We start from the raw sequence: 18,482 nt of genomic DNA on the forward strand, positions 1-18,482 counted from the left end.
AAAGCTCCTCAAATTTGTTTTTCACTATTTCAAGGCTTACTTATCTCTTAGGATAAGATTGGGTTACCTTATTACATTTAATAAGTGATAACTTTTGTTTGGGAGCAGGTAGGAATGTTATGCTTGGAGGCTGAGGAATTGTAATTTAAATCCCTCTTTAAACGGGTATGGGTGAGGATGGGACAGACATCATCAAAACAGGCTCAGGACTGAGCCTGATTCCCTATATAATGATGTTGGAGGAGGGTTGAAGGGGGGGGTAGGGGAGGAAGGAAAGAAAGAATCTCAGACATGGGCAATGCTGGTGCAAAAGAGAATTGATTTTGATATAGAAAGGAGGAACAATGGTAAAAACTATATAACTGGAATCTGGTTTGCGATAGTAAAAAAAATATATACATAATCCAGGATGGAAATGTACCAACATGACTAACCTGAAAATGTTGACCATTAATATTTGTGGCCTTAACGGTGCTAAAAAAAAAGACAGAGTGTATATTGGATTACAATTGACAGGGGCAAATATTATCTGTATACAGGAGACATATCGAGGGGTTACAAATCCATTTGCTTAACACATTGGGTTATAAGATGGTCACTGCTTCAACACAAGATGTAAGGACTAGGGGTGTGGCAATATTGGCAAAAGGGGGTGGGATACAATTTAACCGTACTTCATCCGATAAATATGGGCGGTGGTCTATTCCAGAATGTTTATATGGCAATAGTAAAAAAATGACTATATGCACAATATATAGTAATATTAGTGATGACCCGGAAGAACTGGATTATATCTCTAATGAGCTCCTTTATTGGCCCCTTCCTGTGTTAGTTTGAGGCGATTTTAATCTAAATCTGCCAAGTGACTGGTCGGCAGACTCAGGTTTCCAATATAAGGGTAGGAAGCCAAGAGTGTTTCAAGCTTTTAAAAATGTATGTCAAACCCATGGTCTGATCGACTGCTGGCAAGCAGAGCATGCGAATGAGCCTGGTTTCACCCATTATTCCCATCTACATGCTAGGCATGCAAGACTGGACTATATTCTGGTTTCTAATACATTAATATCCTGCAGCGCAATAGAAAAGTTACCAAGAGTGCTTTCTGACCATAATCCTCTTGTTTTAACTATAGAAATTGATCTTTGAAACGTAATGTTAAAACCTGGACATTCAAAAGGGCATTACTGGTAAATGAGAAATACTGTCATCATATGCGGCAATGGATACCTCACCTTTTGCAGAATAACATAGTTAGCGCACCAATCGACATGGTCTGGGATGCCTTAAAAGCCGGTATCAGAGGGGAGCATAACGATTTTCACAAAATGTTAATAAAAAGACAAAACTTGAAATGAGGGTACTTCAGAATAATAATAATAATAATAATCCACATTTGTAAAGCGCACAATCACCCGTAAGAGTCTCTAGGCGCTGGGGGCCGTCGGGAAGATTAAGCAAGCTATTGCCCAGAGTGACATGGTGCTGGACTAATCTGCCACCGGTGCCGGGGATCGAACCGTGATCCCCAGATTCCAGAGTCAGTCACCCTAGCAGTCTCCCTAGGTAGCTATTGCAGAGGAAGGACTAATAAAAGCTGTCCAGGAGGGAAGGGAGGTTGAAAACGAATTAAGGCAAGTTACGATAGCCAAAAATTGCATTATTGATACTCTAATGGCAAGAGCTATAGATAAAGCAACAATGCATAAAGAAAATGTCTACGAACTAAGTGAACAGGTGGGGCACCAGTTTTTTTGTTTTTTTAAAATTTGTTTATTGGTATTTCACATTTAATGCAACAACTAACAAACCTGGTGTACCAGTTTGAGTGATAGTATACTTCAAAATCACACATTGATCGTCCGTCATTATTTGCCCATCACAGCAATGCGGTTCCATAGCCCTAGAAATAGTGTACGTGAAACAATAAACATACAAAGGTGATGGTATCTGAACATAATAGCAGTATCCAAAGTGCACCTTCCAAGTCCTATCCCGTACACGTAGCATATCCCCATGCCGTATTAATTTTATATCCCCAGTTTGGACATCGGTGAGTCCAGCATCCTCATTTACACTCGTCTTCTCCCGAACCCATGTAATAAATGGTTACCATGTCTCCCTGGGCCGAGAAGTGGGTGCCATCAATTCCCAGAAAGTGGTTTACTGAACGTGCCCTTATGTAACCTCTCTAATCCATTCCGTGATCGTAGGCTTCCGCTTCCTCCCCCAGTGCATTGCGATTTGGCGTTTGGCGAAAGGTGGGACACCAGTTAGCGGTACTTACCTGAGAACAGAGCACAACTAATTAAGTCAGTGAGGCGGTGTTCCCTCCAAAAGGTAAACACTCATTGTATCAGCTCCTCCCGGACTCTGGCTCAGTATCAGCTTTCAGTAGAAAGTGTGATACGGCAGCATCTGTGGCCGTCAATATCTTCTCTAGCAGTATCTTGTGCGATAATCTGGGATGAAGGACCTCTCCTGACAAGTGGTCAAATGGTAGTCCTTTTTAGGTCAAGCCTGGGCAGCGAATGCTCTGCTCTGAGGCATGCTGTATTTGAGTATTAATGGGTTAGATGCGCTCTAAAATCCAGCGCGTTGTGTCCAAGGTAGACATTTGGTACTCTGCTATACTATTAGTCATTCCATTTGGCAGCAATTATTGCACTAAGACACTTGGTGCTGTTGGCCCTCTTCATCTTATAGAAATCATTAACAGTAGTGATTAGCTGGGAGAGACATCCCCTGGCGATAGAACGGCTCTAGAATGCCTTTAGCTTTGTAAACATATGCCATAATTGATTATCATGACATGACAAGCAAACCGCGAGCAAGCTGCTGTTTGACAGCACGCTAGATAATTCATGGGATGTGTGCTGAATTAATTAAATTACGCCTTAATTGGGCACCACGACAAGTCAACTGACCCCTTTGGGGTGCTTTCTTGGCACCTCTTTGGTGGTGATTCTGTACCTGCCTGACACTGTCTTTTAACACTGACGTATGCATATTTTTCTCTGCACTACAGAGCGGTGCTTCATTTTCCTGAGCTGTTTGCCAGGTGATGTGAGGCTATTTCCCTTAAAAATTAAGGTGAGACACTGATTATTATGACAATGTGATACACACTAGGGTCATCTGACCCATTTGGAGTATTATAATAATTTGAACAATTTGTTGGTATAGCCTTAACTAACGTGAGTGCTATGACTGTTTGTTTTTCATTACATGTGGATTCGCTGGTTGTGTCAAAAACGGACACTCACAGGAGAAAAATGGAAGTGTACAGGTGACACTTTTTATGTTCATAGAATGTCCTGTTTTTTCACTTATCACTGAGTTAGCAGTAGCAATTAAGTTTATGGGTCCTGAGGAAGCGGATGGTAATAATTGACCAGTAACCGCAGAAACATGTCGACCAGATAGCCCAGTCAGAAGGTATTTGTTTGAACCACCTGACTTTTTTGCACTATTGTTTTTAGCTTTGGAGGTGCATGACTCCAGAATAAAAAAATAATTGTATGCACCATCCAATCTTACACTTATCATTTTTTAACACTCTTATTATTTTTTGTGCACTGCTCACAGTTACGATAACTTAATCTACCAGACATCCATCCATCACTCCGTGTCTCCAATATTGATCTATGGTGATAGAGTGGTGGTGAAACTACTGTGGAGTAGACCAGATGATGTAGTGGGTGCCTACAATCGCGTAACTGATGGACATTTTTCACAGTGGTTAACTGTCCAGTCTGTCTTCTATCTTCAGAGAAGTAGCAGACACATAGCCAGCCATACATAGCATGTTTTGAGCTCACTAGTAGACCCACAGTTATTTGTTGTTGTTGGGTATTTGAGTATAGCCTTGAAGCTCCGCCCACATTTTTCATTGGCTTGTGTCATTGTCCTTTATAAATTCTGGCTTCTGATTCTTTAATAGACTTGTTAGTCCCTCCTTTAGTACTTCATTTGTAACCTCCCATGAGGACTGGCCCTTTTACTTCTGTTGTTACACGGTTTGTTTAATTAGTCTGTAAGCACTATTTTCTTTAATGAGTTTTTCCTACTGTAGGCACAACATTCATTCCTGCAGCATTCAGCGCGCCAGGCGCGCTTTCACTTTCCAAGCAGCCCGGGACAATGGCGGCCGCTTCTTTGAAATGAAATAAGTCTTGCATTTAGAAGAGTTTGAGCTATTGGCATTGTAAATGACAATGACTTTTATGTATGTATTAATCATCAAAACAGATAAATAAAAGGCATTGTCATTTACAATGCCAATAGTTTAAACTCTTGCAAATGTGAGACCTGTTGCATTGCCAATGCTTGTTATACTATATCTTTTCTAAGATGGAATTTCTAACATCATATTACGATGTTTGATATAATGAATAATCATCAAGATGCTAGCCTAAGACTCATTCTTTTAAACAATTAATGTGAAAGAACAACAACCCTGTTTTAGCTATTGGTCTTGTTTAACCTTGAAATTGAAATAACAAGGCACTTGTTCCAGACTGATGTTACATCGTGTGTCTTGTTGATGTCTATGTCTGAATGACTTGACGCATTCACAGGTTTTTGGAAATATAAATACATCGGACATATGACATCTGCATTAAAGGCAGACATGTTGATGATTCTGCAAAAATAAAGAAAATGTAGCACAGTCTACTTAAAAAGTAGTCGGGCCTTATAGTCTTTATGTCATCCGCCGCTTGTACGTCTGAATTGTCAGGTCATATGGCTGGAGAGTTATATAGGGATTTAACTGATTGATGGGGAAATCCATGTTCTCATTGAGATATAAAATTCTATATTTAATCTAGTCTCATACTTTTATGTTATATACACATATAGTATAAAATGAGTATGCATAAATATAACTTTATAAAAGTATAATTTACAAAAATAGTAAGAATGAATCTGTGCATAAATTAGTTTCTTTAAGGCTTGCATGTTTCAAGCAATACAATTATAATATACGACCAGTATTATCATAAAAGCATATATATTAGTCAAGAGGCATCCATGTTGGCAATTAAACAGTTCAGGCATGATACTAAATATGCCAGAAAAAAAATGCGACTTAAAAAATAGGAAGAAAATAGTACAGTTCTTGATGTAGGTTTAGTATCCTGTGCAGTTCCGTTGCAGTTTTTTGATGGAATCGGGAGTAATTTTTCAATCCTCATCTGAGAACATATAAACATTATCAGGTCTACATGCAGCGTATGTGTGATTATTGTGTAAACCAGTTAATGCATGCTTTTTGTCAGTAGCTTGCAAATTAGATGGACCAGCAAAACTGATAAAACACAACATAAGCTGCGGATCAAATTACTGCGCGTTCCATGCAAGGAAATGTTATCACCCAGAAGAGAACAACTTAATGGATTTCTACACCTGGATGTACTAATAAATACAGAGTCATTTTCACTCAAGCACTTGTAAGAACAAGCATTTACAATGCAATGGTCTCGGCATCATTAAAGGTAGAGCTATTGGCATTGCTCATGACATTTTTTTCTTTAAATCATAAATAAATGGCATTGTCATTTACATTGTCAATACACACCACTCTGCACTCAACTGCACTCACCTGCACTGCACTCAACTGCACTCACCAGCACTGCACTGCACTCACCTGCACTCACCTGCACTGCACTCAACTGCACTCACCTGCACTCCACTGCACTCAATTGCACTCACCTGCACTGCACTCACCTGCACTGCACTGCACTCACCTGCACTGCACTGCACTCACCTGCACTGCACTCACCTGCACTGCACTGCACTCACCTGCACTGCACTCACCTGCACTGCACTGCACTCACCTGCACTGCACTCACCTGCACTCACCTGCACTGCACTCACCTGCACTGCACTGCACTCACCTGCACTGCACTCACCTGCACTGCACTCACCTGCACTGCACTCACCTGCACTGCACTCACCTGCACTGCACTCACCTGCACTGCACTCACCTGCACTGCACTCACCTGCACTGCACTGCACTCACCTGCACTGCACTCACCTGCACTGCACTCACCTGCACTGCACTCACCTGCACTGCACTGCACTCACCTGCACTGCACTGACCTGCACTGCACTGCACTGACCTGCACTGCACTGCACTCACCTGCACTGCACCCACCTGCACTGCACCCACCTGCACTGCACCCACCTGCACTGCACTCACCTGCACTGCACTCACCTGCACTGCACTGCACTGCACTCGCCTGCACTGCACTCGCCTGCACTGCACTCGCCTGCACTGCACTCGCCTGCACTGCACTCGCCTGCACTGCACTCGCCTGCACTGCACTGACCTGCACTGCACTGACCTGCACTGCACTGCACTGCACTGACCTGCACTGCACTCACCTGCACTGCACTCACCTGCACTGCACTGCACTCACCTGCACTCACCTGCACTGCACTCACCTGCACTGCACTCACCTGCACTGACCTGCACTGCACTGACCTGCACTGCACTGCACTCACGTGCACTGCACTCACCTGCACTGCACTCACCTGCACTGCACTCATCTGCACTCCACTGCACTGCACTGCACTCCACTGCACTCACCTGCACTGCACTGCACTCACCTGCACTGCACTCACCTGCACTGCACTGCACTCACCTGCACTGCACTGCACTCACCTGCTCTGACCTGCACTCACCTGCACTGCACTCCACTGCACTCCACTCCACTGCACTCACCTGCACTGCACTGCACTCACCTGCACTGCACTCACCTGCACTGCACTGCACTCACCTGCACTGCACTCACCTGCACTGCACTGCACTCACCTGCACTGCACTGCACTCACCTGCACTGCACTGCACTCACCTGCACTGCACTCACCTGCACTGCACTCACCTGCACTGCACTGCACATACCTGCACTGCACTGCACATACCTGCACTGCACTGCACTCTGCACTCTGCACTCACTACTCTGCACTCACTACTCTGCACTCACTACTCACTAGATCACAGGCACAAATATGGTGACAATCACATAGAGATGCTGCAACATGCACCTCCAGACAACAAATGGCATCAGATTTCACGCGAAACATACAGACCAGGTCAGCCTTGGAGTGGAACAGCCACAACCATCACACGCCTTTTGGCTTCTGCGAAAGGTTCAGACTCTGCACTCACTACTCACTACTCTGCACTCACTACTCTGCACTCACTACTCACTACTCTGCACTCACTACTCTGCACTCACTACTCTGCACTCACTACTCTGCACTCACTACTCTGCACTCACTACTCTGCACTCTGCACTCACTACTCTGCACTCACTACTCTGCACTCACTACTCTGCACTCACTACTCTGCACTCTGCACTCACTACTCTGCACTCTGCACTCACTACTCTGCACTCTGCACTCACTACTCTGCACTCTGCACTCACTACTCTGCACTCACTACTCTGCACTCACTACTCTGCACTCTGCACTCACTACTCTGCACTCACTACTCTGCACTCTGCACTCACTACTCACTACTCACTACTCTGCACTCACTACTCACTACTCTGCACTCACTACTCACTACTCTGCACTCACTACTCTGCACTCACTACTCACTACTCTGCACTCACTACTCTGCACTCACTACTCTGCACTCACTACTCTGCACTCACTACTCACTACTCTGCACTCACTACTCTGCACTCACTACTCACTAATCTGCACTCACTACTCACTACTCTGCACTCACTACTCACTACTCTGCACTCACTACTCACTACTCTGCACTCACTACTCACTACTCTGCACTCACTACTCTGCACTCACTACTCTGCACGCACTACTCACTACTCTGCACTCACTACTCACTACTCTGCACTCACTACTCTGCATTCTGCACTCACCACTCTGCACTCACTACTCTGCACTCACTACTCTGCACTCACTACTCACTACTCTGCACTCACTACTCACTAATCTGCACTCACTACTCTGCATTCTGCACTCACTACTCTGCACTCACTACTCTGCACTCTGCACTCACTACTCTGCACTCACTACTCTGCACTCACTACTCTGCACTCACTACTCACTACTCTGCACTCACTACTCACTACTCTGCCTCACTACTCACTACTCTGCACTCACTACTCTGCACTCACTACTCACTACTCTTCACTCTGCACTCACTACTCTGCGCACTCACTACTCTGCACTCACTACTCTGCACTCACTACTCTGCACTCACTACTCACTACTCTGCACTCACTACTCACTACTCTGCACTCACTACTCTGCACTCACTACTCTGCGCACTCACTACTCTGCGCACTCACTACTCTGCGCACTCACTACTCTGCGCACTCACTACTCTGCGCACTCACTCCTCTGCGCACTCACTCCTCTGCGCACTCACTCCTCTGCGCACTCACTCCTCTGCGCACTCACTCCTCTGCGCACTCACTCCTCTGCACTCACTACTCTGCACTCACTACTCTGCACTCACTACTCTGCACTCACTACTCTGCACTCACTACTCTGCACTCTGCACACTCACTCTGCACTGTGCACACCACTGATATCATGGAATCTTCCACCACACTTTCTAAAACTCTATAGTCCGAAGCATAATAGGCACAGAACCAAAATAAGGGTAGACATTGCTTAAAATAATCTTATTGTATTTATGAGAAGCAAAAGCGAGACTGTGAAATGTGCTGAATATCAGTTTGTTACGAATCAACAGAGTGGAGTTAGAGAACCAAGAAATAGTAATTTAGAATCCGGGTTAGAAGGAGTAGTAATCACAAGCTGAGGATCAACGGGCGCGAAACAGCGTGGTGGGCGCGCAAGAGACACAGCGTGAGCGTGCACATCAGCTGAAGATCGCCGGAGAAGACACCGAGCCTGCCTGCTGCCGTGACTGACCCGCTGCAGAGGGAAAGAGCCCGGTGAGTGGGGTAGAGGGGGGGGGGGGCGGGAGAGAGGGAGTAGGCAGAGAGGGAGGAAGGGTGTGTGTGTGTGTGTGCGTGCGTGTGTCTGTCTGTGTGTGTCTGGTGTGTGCCTGCCTGCCTGCCTTTGTGTGTGCGCGTCCACAGACCCTGGTCGGCTCGTGCACCGCTCTGTACTCCCTTGCGAGCTTACTCGGCGACAATAGTTCTCGTTGCCGAGACCTAAAAAGGAAACTTCCATGAATGGAACAGATGTGAATTGTGCATTGTTTCATATCAACCTAGTGATTTGTATTTCTGGCAGTCATGAAGTGAAAAGTTGTAATTGCTAAAGACATAATATAATGTATTAGCCGGGTAATAGGTCGATGGATGATAACTGAAATTGGTGCTTCTTCCACTTTTTCAGTACTCCGCAAAGTGATTCTTGTTTCGCCAGTGTTTTCTGTGTTCTGGCCATATTTTAAGGCAAAAAATGTCTCATTTAGAAATTGTCAATGCCCAAAATCTGATTTTTAACGTCTAATTAAGTTGTATAACTTAGCTGAGTCTGGTCATGTTGTAACAAATCCAAGTCTCCTTTGAGGAGTTCTAAGGCCGAGGACAGGATGCAATTTAATTAGTAGTCTTTTAGAGAGAGTATGCATACCATTGTCGATAACATTAAAGAATGTTTGCAGGTCTTCCTGATCTATTTGTCTAAATCTCTCACCGCTTCATTTTCTGAGTAATTGTTCTTTTAATTATAAATGGCATATGTTCCTGGCACTATAAATCGTTTATTCCTAGTAGGATATGGTCCTAGAAGTTAGTCAGAAAAATGCATGTTTTTTTTTACTGAAGATAGATGTTCTTTCATAACCGGACTAGAATGTGGTTACCAGTGTTTGGCACAGCTTGCCCACTCTGTATGAAGTGATGATTACATGTGTGTGTGTGTGTGCTATATTGTGGGTCAGGTAGAATAGTTTTAGGGTCTGTGGTGCTGGAATGAAAACGACACATTCAGGTATTGAAATCATAGCGCCATAAAGCTAAACCTTCAGTTGTGAATTAGGTTCCTTCCTGGTTCATATAATTTACATCAGAATCCGAAGCGTTCATTTAGGACTGCCAGTTATTAAATAGAATGAAGTTAACTTTTGATATAAAAGGCTTTTAAACATTTTTTATAGTACCAATTTCCAGACAGGTAGTTTTCTCGATTGTTTTGTTAAAAAATAATGTCTTAAGGTATAATGCATCTTTTAAATTAGGGCTCTTTTCCTTAAATGAGGCAAAAGTTTGTTCCCCAAATGCTTTTCTCAGTAATATTTTTTCCAATACTGATATGCTTGGATGGCCAGGTACTGACTGAATTAATTTGAATAAATCAAATTGTTAGTTGCTATTCGATTCTTCTGAAGTCACTGGGGACTTTGTGAAAAATAGATAGCTGAAGGCTGTAACCCGTCCTCGTTCTGGAAGTAAAGAAATTTCATTAGGAAGTTTGGGTGACTATTAGAAGATGGAGCTTCACAATGCTTCCATTGTGTATAATTGTATTTTTTCCCTAGGATAGCTAGTTCTATGTATGTAATAATATGTATAGTGATAATAACAATACATTTCTTTGTAAATGACCATATTCATTGTAAGCGCAGCTAATAACCTGTGAGGGTATTCATGTGCTGCGAGTTCTGCTGCTGAGGTAGGATTCAGTTGAACAGCCAGATCTTAAGTCCTTTTCTGAATTCCAACAGAGAGGATAAAGTGCGAAGGTTTAGGGGTAGGTCCTTCCTGGACTCGACTGCAAGGTAGGAGAAGGAACGTCCTCTGCTGTTGCTTCGATGGATACGATGGGTGTGGGCGAGGAAAATAGAGGTGGTGCACAGGTGTCTGGCGGGTTGGTGGAATGTCAGGTCGTGGTTGATGTATGCTGGGCCTTGGTTGTGCAGGGCTGCATTTTGAAGTGACATCTCTTAATGGGGAGGCATGGGAGCTTCCTAAGGTGGAGGGGGGTGTAGGTCTGCTTCGGGAGTTTGAGGATGAGCCTGCCTGCTGAATTCTGTATTGTTTACGTCTCTTCAGGAGGTGAAAGGTAATTCCTGCATAGTGCATTGTGTAGTCTAGCTGGCTGGTAATTAGGGTTTGAGTGATGGATCGTCTGGTGCTGACGTGGACCTATTTAAAGATTCGAAGAGTCAGGGAGCAAGTGGGGGAGACTGCATTGATCTGGTTTTTCATTGTGAGCTTGGTGTCCAGGATGATGCTGAGGTTGCAGGTTTGGTCTGTCGGTGTGGTTGAGGGTTCGAGTTTGGAAGACCACTTGGAGCCATTCCATGGGGAGGTGTTCTTCCCCAAGTCCAGAACTTCCATTTTGTCTGTGTTTCATTTCAGCAGTTGTCTTTCATCCAGTCTACACCACCTGTCATGCACCTGTAAAAGTTGGGCCTTGTGGAGGGATTTTCTGATAGTTAAAAGATGAGCTGGGTGTCGGTGGCGTAGGATATGATGTGTAGTCCATGGGTTCTGACTATGTTGGCCAGGACGAGGTCATGTGGGTGTTGAACATAGTGGGAGTGAGGGATGAGTCTTAAGGGGCACCACAGAGGATGCTGTAATGTTCATAAGTGAAGAGAGGAAGGCAGACCGTCTGTGTTCTTCTGGTGAGGAAGATTGCGATCCATTTGAGTGCGTTTTCTTCAATTCCAATCTGTTGAAGCCTCTTTTTAAGGGTGTTGTGGGATACAGTGTTGAATGCTTCTGAGAGATGGAGGGGGATCAGTGCCGCCATTTCTCCTCAGTGAAGAAGGGTTCTGATGTAGTCAGTGGAAGTGATCAGGGCGGTTTTGGTACTTTGGTTGGTGCGCAATCGTGATTGAGAGATGTTCAGACAATTGTTGTTTTCCAGGTGTACCATTAGTTGGCGGGTGATGGCTTTTTTTGAGAACTTCGGTGGGGAAGGGGAGCAGATAGATGGGATTGTAGTTCTTGAGTTTGCTGTGGTCAGCTTCTTGAGAAGGGGTTGGACTTTTGTGGGGAAGGTGGTCGTGGTGTTGGACGCATTGAAGATGGTAGTGAGTTGGTTGCTGATCGACTTGCTTCCTAGATTGAACAGGTGGTGGGGGCAGGGGTCCTTGGGTTTGAGTTCATGATGTCATAAAAGTTTTGTGCTGTGAGCTGGCCCCACGTTATCAGCAGGTGGTTGTGGTCTGTGAGAGCAATGAAGATGGCGGAGTTGGTGGGTGGGAGTTCGAAGTTTTTGTTGATGGTGGTCTGCTCATGGAAAAAGTTCGCCAGGGTGTCGCAGAATTCCTGGGAAGGGGTGATGATGTTTTCGGTGACTGAGGGGGAAGGAGAACTCTCTGACTATGTTATGTTATTTAAATGTATTTCTAGGGGCAACAGCTACCCAAACGGGTTTTCTGGCGCCCTGCGGAAACGACATAGAAGTATTAGTTTTTTTACTGTGGTTCAAACTGGCTTCGATGAGGTTTGCAGGGGCACTCCTCTGTGTGTATGTTTGAGGAGTTGGTGATATTGGTTGAGAGACTTTTGAAAGAGGTTCCGTCTGCGGTCTTCTTGTTGGTATGCCACTTCCTTTCAAGTTGCAGTTGCGTTTTGTAGTACTCAGTTCTTTGGTGTACGAGCTGGCCTGTTTGGAAGATCTCTTGGGCTTTGTGGTCTTGATGGGTGCGAGACTGTTGGCGCAATTGGTGATTCATACGGAGATGTTCTGGCCAGCCTGTTCCAAGTTGGTTGAGGTGTCCGGGTGGGAGGCTTTAAAAGAATCGGTCTATTGGCTCTCAGAAACTTTGCTCCAGCTTCGATGAGAGGTGCTCGGTGGTTTGGTGGAGGTGCCAGGGGAACCTATAACAGTGAAATGGATGATGGTGTGGTCCGTCCAGGTGAGCTCGGTGAAATGGCTGTTCTTGACAGTGTCACGGGCAGTGAAGATTTTGTTGAGTGTGTGTCCTGCGATGTGAGTGGGGTTGGTGACTAGTTGAGTGATGCCGATGTTGTTGATGCTTTCAAGGAGGTTGACGGTGTTCATGTCATTGGACATAGTGTCCATTCAGTAGCAGTAGAATGGTGATCATTGTAGATCAATATATAATGAAAAGAAACACTCTTAGAGTGATCCATACATAAGACCAAGTTAAAATCAAAGTATCTTTCACAAAATCACTGATCAGCAAGAAGCAGTTTATGGCACAGTGTGACTTTGGAGCGTGGTGATAAGTTTTCTGTGTAAAGTTCAGAGTCATTCTAATAAATAGTTGTTTCTCGAAAAGACATCATTTCTATTTATGTGGTGTCTGCGATGGTGTGGTTGAGGGTCCTAGTTCGGAATTAACAATTAGTAAATTTAGTGACTTTTGTGGTACTTCCTCACAAGGATTGTGGCTGTTGCTTTAAAAGGGCTCACATTCCCCTCAACTAACACAATTTCTCACAAATATCCTTTGCCAGGTATTGCACCTTGTTCTGGACTTTGCTGCTGTGAGGTCTCTTTTGTCGCCCTTACTTCCTTCTGCTGGGCCACTTTATTTATCCTTCATTCATTTGGTGCGCATGTAGCTACAATATCCATCAGAACTATTGTTACTGAATGTAAATAATGTTTTTCTATGTCTTGGTGGTTCTTTAAACTATATAAAACTGTTTCTTGTAAACATGTGTTGCATCTACACAGACTTCCACAAGTAAGAACTTAATTAAAGTGATAACATGTTACAAATATCAACCACACAATAGTAAACATGCCAAAATGGGTGTTCTGCAAAGGATGGGTAGTTCTGTTCCATAATTAAGAACTTTCTTGCCAGACTTAGGTAAATCTAGTCTTTAGGAATGGAGGATTATTATACAGAAACACAAATGGATGCAGATGAGACAACTCCCACTTTCAGAAGGATGGGTCTGACTCACAATGGTGTAGGCCATTCAAAAAGAGGCTCTTTGAGCTGTGTAAAGCTTCATATTTTAACCAACAAAGTGACCCTATTTTGGCCCATATCAGATACAGAACTGTTATAATTATCATATATATATTTTTCTTTTAGGTATCCCCTTTTTAATTATATATGTAAGTTATTTAGATGTAGGGGTCAAACATAAAATGCACATTTAATGTCATTATTCACTGCCACTTGATAATCGAGTCTGGTTGAATATATTCATGTTGTTTTGTTCAAATCAAATTCTCTGTTGGAGTGATTTATTTATATGATGAACAAGATTTCAAAGTAGTTGCGAACTTCATTTATTGTTTTTAAACGATAATCACAGTTCCACAGAATGGAAGTGAAAGGTGTCAAGGCCTTTTCTGCTAATTGTTTGTTCTTAAAGGTTCACCAATAATCAGATACATTACATGAAGTGGGAAGAGATAGAGAGGATCTTCTTCCCACAGACTCGTGACATAGGCCATAATAAACCTTATCACCTACCTTTGCTGAAGCTTCTCATACACCTAGTTTCAAAAACAAAAATGACTCTGCACCCGAGCAAAAGAGTCTGTATTACGTATAGATGTCCTAGTTCATCAGATCTCAATAAAAACACAATATATCAATGAACAGCTTCCTCGATGATCAAGATAAACGGTCGCAATACTTAATTGTAGTCAATTCTTTTTATTCAGAGGCATTTTATTCCTTTAAAACATCACACAATTGCTTGTCGCCAACGCGTTTCATCCCTCATGGGACTTCTTCAGGGTTTAATCAGAGTGTGTATCTTTTGACGGAGGTTCATATCACATATAAAAAGCAACAGCGATGATAAGACCATGTATTGGTTGCTCAGTTGGCGTAATCTGTATCCTTCACAATATGTCGACTCGGTGTTAATAAAAGAGTGTTCCTAAACGTCCGTGAAATGAGATTCAGCGGTGGCAAAACTACCACATTTTTTGCAAAATGTATGGGTATCTGGCGTTGTCACCGTTGGGTCTATGCAGGGAATGTCCCTCCTAGTAGTGTCCCATCAGGGTAGATAGATGACACCCAATGATAAAGTCCATTGATTGTGCTTAAACCATTATTATTCGCAGTTAGTTTCTAGCCGGATACCCCTCTTGACCGCATCCGTCAGTCCTTTCAATTGTATGTGTGATCTCTCTGTTCAATTCAAACTGAAGTCCTGGTCAGTGAAATCCTTCCTGCCAAGACGACCCCTCACAATATTTTTTCATACACCTATTTTTTAGCCTTCACTTGTGAGCTTATCAACCTGCCTGCCAACAAAGATGAGAATAGCAGACACTGCTATTTTTCTGAATATTAGTTCTATTGTTCAGAAGAGGTATGCATGGGTGAATGCTCATTAAAACTCAAATTACGCAATTTTACCTTTGGTGCTCAGTTTAGTTTGGTCAGTCTTTCACTCGAGGGTGGTGTTGGATATATTTTTTTGATAACCAATTTTATTGAGTTTTTGAAGAAGGCACACAGCACAAACGAAGTATACACAGTTGGTTCAATATGCTATGAACCTGAAAACATTATATGCCATAACACTGCGCGATAATATCTAGTGGTTGAACGGGTTAAACCTGGCACGCACCGCATTCCACAATGTCCAAACAGAGTGTTAGTCATCTATCGCCCCCACCCATTTACCCCACACCTTATGGAATTTCCTATGACAACCCCTAACCTCATACTCTTTTCGCTGGCTCTGGCTCAGAAGCTTCTCCAGCTGCTGCACCTGCGCCCTGCAGGCTTCGAGCTGCTCTTTAAGGCTGAACTCTGTGACATCGGTGGGAGCGGGCCGCAGAAGAGATAAGTGTGTACGGCTCCGGTCCTGCTCCCTGTCGGGATCATCTGAAACAGGGGAGCTCGGAGGGGACGGCGAGGGGCTGCACTCTGTCACATAGAGGTCCGACTGAGGGCTACACATCCTGTAGGGGGGTTAGGGCAAGGCTCCCCTGCGTAAGATGCCCGGGGAGAGGAACTTCGGCTATCCCATGACAAAAGCAGCGAGCACCGGCAACAACAACCAGCGCACCTCCTTCAACAGAAAATCTACTTCCGGGGCAAAAGCGTCCAGGAAGACTCGGCAGCCTGCACTGACAGTAAACGTTCGCAACCGATGATCTACTAGAACGCACACTGCACAGAAAATGACAGAGACAACAAGCGCTGCATGGGTAATACGCTCTAGCAGCAACACCAACATCGAAGGCGAGCACTGTATGTGTAATAAACACATCTGGCAGCAACAACCGCACAGATACAATATGGCACTCGTTTACGTAGCCAGTATGCGACAGATTGAGAAACAATGGATTATCATACACTGCCTTTTTTTTAAAGCTTTGCCAAAGCGAATTTCTGGCGTTAGCTGGCAATCTTTGGGCTGTGTCAATGCATGTTTTGTTTAATCATGGTTTTTGTGGCACATTATTGCTGACAATGCTGCTACGCCCTAGAGTGAACCAAAAAAACGGTGGCAAGAAAAAACAAGAAAAAAAAATGGCGGCCGCAAACATCCGAAAATTTTGGATTCGGGGGCGTGTTTTTGGCGTTCTGAGTGACGGATTACGTCACAGTCCAAAGAACGCAAAAAAACACGCCCCCGAATCCGAAAGAGATGGGGCTTTATTGGAGTGACTCCCTTCTCCTCCAATGGCAGGCCTCCGTTTAGGAAGCCAGCCAATGGAGGAGAATGGAGGAGAGAGGCTCCAAATCATAACATTTTCGGGACTCCGCCCTCACTGCTTCGCAGTGCAACGGTCCCTCAACCTAAAAAGAGAAAGAAAAGAAAAATACATTTGTTGAAAATGTTTTAATTCTTTATGTTCCTTATTGCAGCCCAACAGAAATTAATTCCTCCGGAAGGCACTTCACAGTTCTCACCCAACCCCTTAAGCATTGGATTGTCCTACTGGTAGCTCAAACTGGATCTCTTGTGATTGTGGAAAGCCTTGAAAGCCCATCTGCTTTGCATTCCCCATACTACATTCATTGTGCTGAAATGATCATACTTTCAACCTTGTTGAGGAACCGCCTTCCATAGTGTATGCTATTCGAGTGTCCTTACTTAATGAATAATTATTTGAAAATTTCTTTTGAGTTACTAATAAAACATGTAATGTTTATAAATTGTAGCAGAACAAGCATTATTACAGCTGAATATTTTTCTCATCTCAGGTCAGAAGAAATTCACACCCCACGTAACATTGCACCCCATAAGGAGGAGATCACTAAAAAGGACAAATCTATTTGTGACCTGCTTCAGTGGCATTCTCAGGATAATTTAAAGGCATCATCACAGAATGAGCAGTCAATGGGACAGAATCCAGATGAGCATAGTATTCTGTCCACTCAAGAAGACATGTTTAGCCAGGACAGAATTGGTAAGACAGTATTTTTTTTTTAAGTTAAGTACTCTTACTTTTATCTCCTGACCTCCACATAGATATTTGACATATCATTGTTTTTTGTTTTGCAATACTCAAGTATTGAGACTGCTTCTGCTTCCAAGCTTAGATTCAGATGACATTATAGGATTGTTTTAGTGCAAGGTTTACTCGGAGGCAGTGTTTCATGGTTCTTATAACGAAGCTTGTGCGTTCCCCATCGTGAAAAGTACTCGTCTTACCATATTATTGCTGCTTAATTTAATACTCAATGTGAAAATAGATCATGTAAAAACTGACTTCTTGGTAAAAGTAAATACATAAAATAGTATCTTTGGCACAGACGTTTAGTGGTGGGGACAACTTTAAGAATTTTTTGTAATACATCTTAAAATTATATGTGCCTTTTTGTTTTTGTGATAAAACACTGATTTATTCTTTCTCTGCAGGTTCGGACAACAGTGTATTAGCATCCAGAGCACAAGATCAAAGTCTTCTGGCTTCCACCCCTGCAACCAGCTTACACCTACTTCATCTCTCAGGCCAGGGCTCCCTTGTCCAAGAAAGCCTCTCCGAGTAAGAATTAACTGTCAGATCCCCTCAAGGTTTACTTTTTCCATTTATAGGGGCTTGTTTTGCAAGTTGCTCACCAGGTACTAGCCTACATTCCGTGTCTGTACTTCTGCAAGGATGCCGCACCTTAGTTAGCATATATCAATGCTTGTAACCTTTTATTCCTGATATTTAAATTAAGTACAGTACTGAGAACGGGCACATTTTAAGGGCATAAAACCAGCATCCTAATTTATGTTTGATGTCTTTCTGCATCCATCATCCCTTGTCAAGCTGAGAATTGTATTGCAGTAAGAAACCACATTTTGTGACTGGAAATTGATAAATGATGTTGCAGTGTTCATCCACTGACTTGTGCACTAGTATTAATAATGCATAGATTTGTTATGCAAAATTTGTGAAGGCTTTTGTAGAAAAGTCTCTTTAACTTTATTACACCCACATTCGCTTTATGTGTCTGTGTCCATTGTTAACTCAAGTGTATAAGAATTGTATTAACACATTTGTAAATTTTTTTTTAATGTCTCTTAATATAAATAGACGTTTCTGTAATGAAAATTCCTTATACTTATGCTTAATTTGCATTACTTTCCACGCAGTCATTTTGGTATCATGGC

The 18,482-nt window shown here is 43.3% G+C and overlaps 1 protein-coding gene across 6 annotated transcripts in view; it reads left to right on the forward strand.

Moving 5' to 3' along the window:
• Positions 1–18,482, forward strand: part of TP53BP1 (tumor protein p53 binding protein 1) — a 767,880-nt gene that overhangs the window by 121,926 nt on the left and 627,472 nt on the right. For all 6 annotated transcript variants that reach the window (XM_078683313.1, XM_078683315.1, XM_078683318.1 and 3 more), the window contains 2 exons: positions 17,084–17,289; positions 17,742–17,868. In XM_078683313.1, the coding sequence (XP_078539439.1) occupies positions 17,084–17,289; positions 17,742–17,868 (333 nt within the window). The remainder of the gene's footprint in view (positions 1–17,083; positions 17,290–17,741; positions 17,869–18,482) is intronic.

Source organism: Lissotriton helveticus, chromosome 3_1, assembly GCF_964261635.1.
Source record: "Lissotriton helveticus chromosome 3_1, aLisHel1.1, whole genome shotgun sequence".
Taxonomy (NCBI): Eukaryota; Metazoa; Chordata; class Amphibia; order Caudata; family Salamandridae; genus Lissotriton; species Lissotriton helveticus.